This window comes from Chenopodium album, chromosome 6 (genome assembly GCF_948465745.1).
Source record: "Chenopodium album chromosome 6, dcCheAlbu1.1, whole genome shotgun sequence".
NCBI lineage: Eukaryota > Viridiplantae > Streptophyta > Magnoliopsida > Caryophyllales > Amaranthaceae > Chenopodium > Chenopodium album.
The window spans coordinates 8,537,089-8,549,355 of NC_137839.1; the positions used below are offsets into that span (position 1 = coordinate 8,537,089).

The window sequence follows — 12,267 nt, forward strand, 5'->3', positions numbered from 1 at the left end:
TATCAATTACGAGTATCATGCATAGGCAAAATGACCCATATCCTACCTTCATGCCTCTTATATGGTATTGCGGTTTCGACGGGCTTAGGGTAAGATTATTAGATCATTTTCATACCGTGCCTAACCGATCATCAACCCAAGATAATCTGTAATTAATTGGCTCTATATTGCAAATATGACCCGAATCAAACTCGACCCGAATGTGATATCTGATTGGCAAATCTACCTCACTCACCTGTGCTTGGGGAGTTGTGTCTTGTTTTTGGCATGAGCTGGCACGTAAAACTGTGTGTACAAAACCTACAGCTAGAGGTGGCACGTAATCAATCCTGTTTTTACATGCAGTACAGCTATTCTTGTTCAATGTTTATCATTTGTGTCTCTTTCATTGACCCATAAAAAAAATATAATAAATTGTAAAGGGTGGATGAGATTCGAACCCGTGACCTCTATGTCACGTTGGCTCCGATACCATGTTAGAGGACCAACTCTACCTAAACTGATGGTTGAGGCTCAGGAATATGTTATATACTCTATCACTAATTTTCTAATTCAATACTCTATTAAAATAATTTTCAATGGAAAACTGAAGAATTATACATCAATTATTAGTTTATTACTCCGTACTCCGTAATCGTATCAACTAAACTCAGCATTGTTTTCGGATGTACTAGTTGACAATACGCCTAACATTATCGTAAAAAGGTGGTCTAAACTCTTATGTCCTTTTTGTCCAACCCTCCATTTTCATCCACTTATAGTCTTTTACTGATTTTTAGATTTGCGAATCAAAGGACGTACTTTCTTCACACACACACACACAAAAAAATACATAAAATAAATAAATAAATAAAATAAAATAAAATAAAGGGTAATGCTATATACAGCTCTTAGGGCTGCATATAAGCATTTAATATCCTTCCTTTTTAAGTATTAAGTTGGGAATTTATCGACAATTCACGAGTAAATCGGTGTAATAAATGTTTATTTATTGTTAATTCTTTTCACTTTTAACTTCTTATATGCAGCTCTAAGGGCTGCATATATCTTTTTCCTAAAATAAATAAATAAAAAATAAAAGGACGTACTTCCTAGAAAAAAAAGTGTAAAAAAATGAATAAAATATGAGAGATTAATGGTAATTTTTCTTTTACTCCGTAATAAAGAAACAAAGTGGATGAATCATTGAATCATGCACTAATATAAGGGTCTGTTCTAATAAACTGAAATCAGCTGAACTGAACTGAAATAAATATTTTATTAGAGAAGAAAATTAGGAGTTGAATTGAACTGAACTGAACTGAAATGAGATGAACTGAACTGAACTGAAAATAAACGTATGAGAACACGCCCTAAGTCTTAGGGTGTATTTGTTTAAATTTGGCCCATTTACGGTAGTCGTTTAAAAAATGACTACCATATTATTTTTATGATATACTGTACAATATGATTGGTTCATTTTTTCACCTTATAAAATAGTTACAATTAGCCTTATTATATCTACATTGCAAATATATTTTTTGAAATTTTTAATCCAACATAAGATAAGTATTTTTCGAGAAACTATAAAATAAGAATAATAATTACATAAATGAAACTAAAAATTTGATAAATCAAAAAATTGTTGATAATACTATTTTATACCTAAAATAAAGTAATATAATTAATTACTTGGAAAAAATATGTCAATTATAAACTATATAATCATGAAAACATTATGGTAGTTATATTTCAAATGACTACTAAAAAATTTTCAAAAAATTATTGCCTTATTGGCCGAAGGATAAATCAAGAGAATTGATTTAATCTCTACTTTATTTGATCGTTTAAGAAAAGTGACATGGTTAAATTTGACACCTTAAAAATGCATGCATTAGGGCCTGTTCTAATAGACTAAAATCAGCTGAACTAAACTGAAATGAATATTTTATAAGAGAATAATTAAGACCTGAACTGAACTGAACTGAGATGAACTGAACTGAACTAAACTGAACTGAACTGAATTGAAAATAAACGTATGAGAACAGACCCTAGTTTAACTACGTAGTACTTGTATATACTTCGTACATAATTATTTTATTAATAAAAATAATTTATTAATAAATGATAATAATAAAGAATATTTATAATTAATATATGTTTAACAACAATTTATACGAATAGTATAAAAAGTCATATTGCATAATTGCTTTAACAAAGATAATAAGTTTAGGGTTCGTTTGGCATTGCTGTGGTTTTCTGTTTTTTAGTTTTTTGTTTTCTAAAAGTATATGATAGGAGTCCCATAATGAATCAAAAATTATATAAACTTATTAAAATTATGAACATTTTGAAAATTGACAACAGAAAAGTGGAAACACCTTTTCTTGTTTTTAGTTTTTGGTTTTTAAAAAAAACAGGAAACTGAAAACCAAAACTGATGCCAAACAAACCCTTAGTTTTTGTTTTTTGTTTATTTATTTATTTTTAATTTTTAGCAAAGAGAACAAAAAAGTGTAAATAAAGAGAATTTCCCATTAATTTTATGGGAGTCAAGTGCAAAATCTCCATTTTCCTCATGCATGCATTCACCATTAAATAAAATCATCCATTGCTATTTCTTGACTTCTTGTTCATTCCCAAATTCCTCAATTCAATAGTATATATTCAAATGTTGAATATTTAAGTCAAAATCCAATTTTGAATTCAAAATTTTACAAGTTGATGAATCATAAATGTAATTGGAAATTTGGTGGAAGGTGTACTTCCTTTTCGTTTGTGGAATAAAACATGCATGATTTTGATTTTGATGGGTGGTTGCATTTGCTTATCCAATAGATTTTTCTAGTGGTGTCTAATTTTCTGTTTTGATATTTAATTTATATGTCATGAAATCATCCGGTACTAGAATGTTATGGTGCGTCCAATTAAATTTCTGCCCCGCGTTTATAATACAATTGGTCGTATTATGTACTAAGTGCATAATATAGCCAATACGAGTACTATTTAATTTAGAGTACTGTCTAATAAGATTGATCCATTTGTTTTTTTGGGAGCCAAAAAATAAACACAACTTGTTATATGCACATGGTATAATCAATTGTACTTCATATACTCCGTAACAAATTGTCCAAGCCTAGGATTCAATTATTTTTGTCTTAAAAGTACTCTACCAACGGCATATAACGTACCAAACCAAACTTGGTCTAGTGAAAAGGAGAGTACCTTCCAACCATGAGGTCGGGGGTTTAATCCCCACTAGTGACAATTTGGGGGAGTGGGATTCTCTTATCTTTCTCCACTCTTCCGAATTGTCTAGCTCATTATCCCCGATCGGGAGGACCCGTAAGAGGTTCCGGCCCGTTAGAGCCCTTCTCCTTACCGACCAAAATAATGTATCCAAAATTTTGAATCAGATGTGGAGTGAACTCCTTCTCTCTGAATCCAGTACTTGCCCAATATTGGAACTAGCTATTAAACTTGCTTACCCAATCAGCAGTCACATTGGGTCAACCCGCTCGTCACCTAATGGGCCACAAGACCAATACTGGATACATGCTACTGAAATTTTCCAAGGACATTGTCATTTTAACTTTTTTTTTTTCAATTTTTTTTTTTAAATTTTAATTTTATGATTATGATAAAAAAATTAAAAAAAAAAAAGCTTTTTTGGAGTAACAAGTCACACCATGCGAAAAATTAAAACACATCAAAATACTAATCAGGTAATCCTGACCGACTGAGTACCCTTAACTAACCCAGCTACATATATAAATTTTTTTAAAAATCAATGACTTAAAATCTCTGGAACAAAATTCTCATGTTATGGGCCTAAAATAGTACCAAGGCAATCATCTAACTTCCTGTTTTCTACTCTTCTACAGTTGAGTACCGACATTGTTACAAATCTTTCATTTTGGTTAAACAAGCTAAAATTACTCAAATTATGATAATATCCATCTCCGATTAGATTATTCATGTAGAGTTTACCCATCCCTTAAAATTGTGAATTGTTTCAGTAGTTTCTCACATGAGTGGCTTATGTGGTTTAATCGAAGTGACCTACTTCAACAAGCGAGGACGTAGCGAGTAATTTCATACAGGGATCCTGCACACTAGCACCTGTTCAAACAAGGGTGCACAATTTCTTCACAATCTACAATCCATGGCATATCAGATAACCTATTCTTCCCTGTTAGGCTATACCGATTTCTTTGAAGGAAGACAGAACTATGGCGCTTGCTCCCCTGAGTCACTTTTCGCAACACTGAATTCTGATAGTTCGATCACTCATAGACTCACAGAGCAATTTATCAATCATATTCAATTCCTATGTGTAAAAGACTTGATCATATAACAACTTGACAGTAGTTACAATTTGCATCTACACGATCCCAAGTGAATAAATAACTTCCAACTCCTTTCCCTTCGGCGGAGAGAAGAATTATTCAGCAATAACTAAGGGGGCTAAATAACACAAACCAAATAGGAGTAATTACCAATGCAAAGTTGCAAACCCCATGAGTAATTTAATTAGTCAACCAAACAGCTTACAAAAATGTGAGTCAAAACATTCTGTGGTCTATGGAGCAACATTTACAACGTTTAACTAACAATGGGGAATGGACACCAACATTTTACTAGCACTGAAGAATCGACTCCACAAGCTCTTGCAACGGGGCTAGTTCGCCCTTGTCAATCAAGCGGAATTCCTGCATCATAGCAGAAGTCAATCAGAATCACACATTTCACAACTGATCCTGCATTAAGGCTTAGAAATAAATTCGTAGTAAAAGCCTAATCTAGAAAGTGATTTCATCTGATACGCAATAATTTACATCCAAATTCCATAAAGAATTCTGATACAATGGTTTGTTATTAATGATGTACACTCTGTCCAGACATTCAAATCGAGTATTATTTTTGGATATCCATACAAAAGATGTCATCTTAATAAAAATAAAAATGGTTTATTATGAGATTTGTTTATTATGTTAATATGCCCTTAAATTATCACAAGAAGGCAGTTTTGTATATCATGCCATATCCTTAATTATGAGAGATTACTAATAATTGCGGATGGAGGGTGAACATGATACGTGATAACTGGGAAGAACAATGTCCACTACCTATGTGAAACATTTCATGTGATAGACAGTAATGCAAAACCCAAGCAAAAAAGAAAGAAGGGGGGAGGGGGGGGGGGGGGGGAATCAATCATAGCTCCAGCCTGAATAGAGAAAAATCTTACCCATGTAAAAAGAACAAAATGCTTAAAGCAAGTATTGAGATGAGCTTCTTCCTTCAAGCTTACAATCTTCTGAAAATGAGAGTGATAGATGTGTGCATAAACACGGAACAGCCTCTTGAAGATAGTCTTGACAACGTCCTGGAAATTTGCAGGAAAAGGTGACCCTGCATGACAAAAATATGAAACAAAAGTTGTTTTACATTTGTCGTAGTAACAGGGAAAACACACAGACCTATTTTAACCAATTTAAAAGAACTTCACGTACCCAACTTTTGGGGAAATATTGATTCATCATCAAGCTGAGCTTCAATCCAGTCCATCAGATATTCAACATATTTTGGAGCAGACACCTCAATGGGTTTCTTTATGGTAACTCCATCAGCCCATCTATACTCGTATCTGTAGAGAGAATGCTTTATTGTATACTTCAAAGTGACAAATGTAATTGCAAAAATGCTCATGAACTCGTCACAGTAACTAAAATTAAAAAGTGATCAGCAAATTTATTACTAGTCAAGTCTAGAAATGTCCACTACAGAGGTATATCTAGGGGACATCATCAAAGAAAAAGAGAACCTACTTCCTTCGCTCAAGGTGTAGAGAGTACAAGGATCTATTGTAGGGAAAAAAAATCATCACTTCTCTTTGCAAGCTTAGTGTGAATTCCCCCGTAGAAAGAAATATGCAACTGACATCAAAAGTTGACACATAACCTGCCTATGGTAACAATTATACTGGGTTGTTTATGGACTGAAAAAATTTAGCCAGCTTGCAGATATCTAATGCTTCTCTAGTATTAATTATCAGAAGTTACTTTATGCACCCAATCTTTTGAATTGATTAAAAGAGGTTCCGTCAAAAGGGATTGGAATTTTTTCTTTCTAAATTTTCAACCAATAGGCAAAGCGCAGACACTAGTCTTTATCATCCTACAAGGAGACAACAGGGAAGAATGGGTTCTAGCTTAATCCCTGAAGAATGGATTCTCGTGTCTTAGTTGTGGCGGCTCAGAAATGACATAAACCCAATGGTTGCATATGTCGGGTATGTGGCATGCTTAAGTAGATTTAATGACATTCTTCTTATTTTCTAAAATGCTTAAGATTGACTATTCTATAATTAAGGTCTTACTCCAAAATAAAGGACAAATGACGTGTATAAATCATATTCATGTTAGCAAATGAGATACATGACCATGAGAAAGGAAAGGATGAGAAAATTATTCCAAGGGAACCAAATAATTTTGGACTGCAAATATCACTAAGTTCTTGTGGTGCGAAAAGAGGAGGGCACAGAAGACAAAGATATCACCAGCAAAATTAATTAAATCACACAAAGCAGAGGAAGCTTAGAATGGTAGAGCTTCTACGCTACTCATGATCTTCACCAAGCACTCAATGGTCAATATTATTATTCAAATACAGTTAAAACCCAGAAGGACGGATAATGACATGAACAAACTGATTATATTTGACTAACTACTGAATTTCAATGTAGACAAGGCTTGGGAATGCTTCAATTTTATTTATTCAGGAATTAAGAAACATACTTTGGTCCTGCAGTCATTGTTGGGCAGCTGGTTGCCGTACAGAACTCAGTGAGAGTTCCATAGAGAATGTTAACTTGATTGAAGAAGTCCACCGCTGCAAGATGATAAAATGAATTGTTGTCAATAGACTGACTGACCTTAGACATATTACATACTAGAGGCATCACAATCTCACATGTCCATTTTACTTGTAAATTGAACCGAATATGAGTGGGAGAACACAGATTAGTGGCATGCAGTCGAACTGCACAAGGTAACGACATGGAAGCAGCAGCCCTATATTACCTTCTAAAAGAATCGAAGTCATTGAAGGAAAATATCCATATTAAATCGCACGCCTTCATGACAGTAATAATCTCATTTCCTATTCTAACTATCTGTTGTCGTGATCCAAAATATTCTTTCAACAAGCAACATAAATATGACAGGGCAGTGTGGTCATATAACCAAAACTGTGGCCAGTTAATCAATGACAAAGAAACCATAGCAGTAAATGTTCCAAGACTTAACTGTTCACCGCCAGCCATTCATTAAAATCTTCTCCAGGAGGTAACTTCACAGCTTCCCTCAGGTTTCCACTACCCAAGGTAGCGTCGATGTGTTTTTGAAGTTGAGCACCCTGGGAGTTAACACAAAGAAGTGTAAATGCCAAATAACGGAACAGAAAAAGATGGAATCCTACTAGGGTTGGAAACTGACCTTACTCCCAGAGGGTGCATTCTTCTTTGGGCGAAAAGTCTTCTGGTTTCTGCAAAGATCATAATAAAGAAGCGAAACTAAGTTAGAAGGAAAAATGCCATGGAAGTTAAGTCCAAAAGACTCTGGTAGAGATCAAGCATGATTTATTCGGTTATTCCACAGGCAGTGTGATCAAAGCGCAGACAATCAGTACACGATGGCATTCCATAAAGTTGCATCACAATTTGATTATAAGCCAGCATAGGCATATACACATACATTAATTGCAACACAGATGATCAAGGAATTAATCAATGCCTCTTCTACGCCCCGACTCTCAAGCTCCCAACAAACAAGATACAAGTATTCATGTGGACTGACTCAATCAACAATACACTTACTCCATTAAAATTCTTCAAGAATATCAAACCAACTTATCATACCGAACTTTCGAATAGACTAGAAGGTCTAATACACATTCGATATCATAGACTAGATGAGAAACACAATGTCTACCAAAGCAAGTGCTTCACCAAGAAATTCGTGAGCATGATCACAATGTAATGACACATCATTAGGACCTAGTAATTTGAGTCATTATGTATAAATCACTTGATTTAGGTCTAAGCATAATAATCAGAATAATAAGATATGACAACTGGAAAGTGTGGATTCCAATAACCAGCAATGTTAAAAGGTACATTTCGAACAAACATGATAAAACAAATTATATAAAGCAGATTATGTTCCACTAATATATCTTAAAAGGGGATTAGGAATAAAGGTAAAAAAAATTCAATAGGGTAATTTGCTAAATATAAAATTAAACTCAACTACATGCTAAATAACCCCTTTTTTCATTTGTATGAATTAATTAAGTAATCCTTCAATAAAAAGATGCAATTTTTAACATTTAAAAAAAAAAAAAAAAAAATCAATCCCTAATCAATTTTACTCAAATTAAAATTTGATTACTGTATTGTTCCAACTTAAACCCCAAATAAAAAATAAAAAAAAAACCCATATCACATCAATTATAATCACCAAAAATAATAACTCCAGTTTCTTCAAAAAGAATTAAACATGGGATTAGCTAGAAATAAAAAATAATAAATTAATGGAGATCATGAAATTACAAACCCAAAAATAAAAACAAAAATTTAAAAAAAATACAAAAATTCACCTGCTTCCAAGGCCAAAGAGACTCATGATGATGATTGAAAGAAATTACAAATTTTATTAATTAATTTTTGAATAATCAATGAATTTCTGCTATCTGTTGAGAGCAATAGAAGAAGAAAAGGGGGAAGACGAAAATCAAAGGGGTTGAAAAAAAAGGTTATATATACTATAGTTTTAATTAATACTGATAATAGCATTAATTACACCCAAAGAGAGTAAAATTTTTTTAAAAAAAAGAGTAGAAGTGGGCTAAAAAAGCCAGACTGTCAAATCTTACTGTATTATGTAGACAGGTCGATGTTCTTCCTTAATATGCCATTCTCCATCTCAATATGACCTGGCTTTCTGGATTCTCTCTATTTCTGTTTATTCCTCTATTTTCTGCTTTCTTTTATTTTATTTTTTAAAAAATACATTAAAAAAAAATAGAGGATGAAGTTGTGTAAAATGTGCATCTTGGACCTTGGTCAACCAACTTACCAACACACGGGTAATAATTCGAGGTGCCAAAACCAATCCTAACCGACTCGAAAAAAATATCCGTATCGAAATGTAACCAATCCGAGAAATTCTAGACCCAAGCCCGATCTGTAACCGAACTGAACTCAACCCGAATCCGAATTTGACCCGATCTGAACTTAACTCGGTATCGATTTGATTCGACCTGAACTCAACCCGAATCCGATTTGACTCAACCTGAACTCAAATCGAACCGATTTGATCCGACTCGAGCTCAACCCGATTCGAAATTGACCCGGCAAATAACCGATCTAATCCGATCTGTTTAGACCAGAACTGATATTAACCCGACCCGATTTTAACTCGATTTGATTTTTACCCGATCCGAATTTAACCCGATCATAATTAATTATTGACCTTTTTATTCAAGTTCTTATACTACTATATTTACTAATTATTAATAAGTTAATGTTTTTTACTACAAAGAAATAATCTGGAGTAACAAGTTTACTTCATGTATATACCAATTATATAAAATTCCTTTCTAAGCTATATATTCGTGATTCGTCTCGCCTAAAATTTGCTACAAATAATGTGTAATACTTGAACATTAAAACCTCTTCTTTCAACTCGATAAAAACTATGATACATGAATGACTTGATATTGACCCAATAATAAGGTAAAAACTCAATAATAACTCTAGTTTAAAACTGATTAACCTTATTTGGATATGAATTGGGTCAATTCGATTAAAATCCAGCCAAACACAAGAAAGGAATTGAATTAAAATCAAGCAATTAATGAATCAACATATTAACCTTATTTTAATCAAACTGAACTTGATCGAGCTGAAAATCATCCGAACCGAAATCAACCCGACCCAAATTCATCTGACCCGAAATTAACCCGGTTAAACTCGTTTTGAACTCGATCTGAATTAAACCGAACATGAACCGACCTGGAGTTGACCCGATCCATATCCGACCCGAACTCGATCAGAAATTGATCCGACCCAAATTTGACCCAATCCGAATTAAAAGAATAATTTTGACCCGAACATATCCGACCCGAACAGACCAGATCCAAATAGACCCATCCCAAACTCCATCTGGTTATCCAAATTGACACCTCTAGTAATATTATACGGAGTTCGAGAATATCTATGTGATAAATCGAGTCGAAGGCTACGTTTAAACCCCACTATGTTAATTTTTCGAAAAAAAAAACCCAACTCTTTTAATTGAGTTTGAAATTTTTTGGATATAATCTCGAAGAAGTTATTTGGTCAATTGATTTGGGAGGAGTAAGTTTTTTTCAAGTTAATTATTGATGTCCAAGAGGCAAATATATCTCAGTTAAACAGGGTTGTGGGCCACGCCTCGTAATGGATTCGTGTGCTTTGGGGTTAGCTAGGCTTGGGGCATGAGTTGCTTGCTTGTCTTGCCGTGTCAAAATTCTTAAAGAGAGCCAATGCAACGAGTTGCAAAGAGTCAACCTACGCGCCATCGTGCTTGCATTAATAGTTGGTTCGTGGAGGCGGATGCACGATCCACATGGTGCATCCGCTCCAAAATACAAAAAGGCGGAATGAACATTCAGATATATACTAATGAACATGGTCATATAAAAGAACATAGTAGTTATTTATAATGTACATGGACATATGCATAAAAGAACATAGTGTTCATTTGTAATGTACATCAGTTTTTTATGCAACAATTTTGTATATATATATTTTTTTTAAAAGAAATTTTTTATAATGAAATAGATAAATAGTACTATAATTAATTTTTTTTACCATACATTAATTACAAATCATTTCAATTTTTTTTTACCAAAAGTTCACTTTCTCTCTCCAAACAAAACTTCAAACCCATTTAAATTCCTCAAACCTCAAACAAAATTTCAAGAAATTCGAAATTTTGAGCCCAAAATTGTTCAAGATGACAAATAAAAACGAAAGGTAAGACCAAATTCGATATTTATACTTGTTTATTTGACATTCATAATTGTTTATTTTGAGTTTGAGTGTTTGTTTTTTATAAATTTGATTGAAAATTGTAATATTTGATTTTATTGAAAATTAATTGCGATTTTGATATAATTTTGTTGTTGCAATGAGAAATAAAATGAAATTCTTGAAGAAGATCAATCGATTAATATATTTTGGAAGAAGAAAGCAAGCAAATAGACAAATTTAGAAAAAGTTGTAGATCCAAATAATACAATGTACATTAAAATATAGTAAAATGTTCTTTTTTCATATACTTATATGATGCAAATAATACAATGTACATAAAACATGTAACCAACATTATAACATATATGTTCATTAGAATATAATACAATATACATTATAATACAGTAAAATGTACATTTTCATATACATACATGATCATTTATACCAAATGTACATTTACTATATGAATAATGTTCTTTAATATTATCATGTTCTTTACTAATATTACAAATGTTCTTTAGATTTACAAAAAAAACATATAAACTGGATGTTCTTTATAAAATAGCTATATGTTCTTTACAAAACAATTATATGTTCTTTACTGAATAGCTAAATGTTCATTCCGTCTTTTTTTAAAGAACACTGAATCCACAGAAAAAATTTCATGCTTGCATGCCTAGTATAATTTCATTGATTTTAGTGTGCTTTGTTGTGTAAAATCGGACTTGTTGTACCTTTGCAAAGAGTGAACCTACGTGCCATCGTGCTTGGATGTGCTTTGTTGTGTAAAGTCGAACTTGCTATACCTTGTCATGCCTTTTCCAAATAATCGGCCCTAGCCCAACTAACGAATGGAGACACATACAATAACGTGCCTTCTCGTTTCCTCAAAAAAAAAAAAAAAAAAAATAATGTGCCTTCTCGTGCTTACAATAATGTGACATGGTTTTTATTTTTTCCTTTCTTTCTTTCTTGTTAGGTTGTGTCATGGCTTGAGCCAATCCGACTCGACCCAATATCACCTTTAATCTCATTATAATTTTAAATTTCCAATCAAGAAACTTTTATTTATTTTTTGTTAAATAAATTCTAGAAACATATTAAATGAGCTAATGTATCATAAGTAATTATTACTAAACGAGCCAAACATCATTCATAAGCGAAAGATTTTTGGTTAAAATTTTGGTATCCTGCATAGATCCCCAGGT

General features: G+C 32.7%; 1 protein-coding gene across 2 annotated transcripts; it reads right to left on the reverse strand.

Annotated features, from left to right (window-relative positions):
* Window positions 1-4,312: 4,312 nt before the first annotated feature.
* On the reverse strand, window positions 4,313-8,905 carry LOC145635812 (MOB kinase activator-like 1A). Of its 2 annotated transcripts, none has more exons than XM_081687171.1 (7): window positions 8,641-8,905; window positions 7,479-7,527; window positions 7,290-7,398; window positions 6,780-6,873; window positions 5,496-5,629; window positions 5,231-5,394; window positions 4,313-4,691 (listed from the first exon to the last, which is right to left on the reverse strand). In XM_081687171.1, the coding sequence occupies exons 1-7, from the start codon at window positions 8,664-8,666 to the stop codon at window positions 4,620-4,622; spliced, it is 648 nt and encodes a 215-aa protein (XP_081543297.1). In that variant the 5' UTR covers window positions 8,667-8,905; the 3' UTR covers window positions 4,313-4,619. The 2 variants fall into 2 exon arrangements, with proteins under 2 accessions (XP_081543297.1, XP_081543298.1); XM_081687172.1 differs by lacking the exon at window positions 8,641-8,905 and adding an exon at window positions 7,859-7,944.
* Window positions 8,906-12,267: the final 3,362 nt, after the last annotated feature.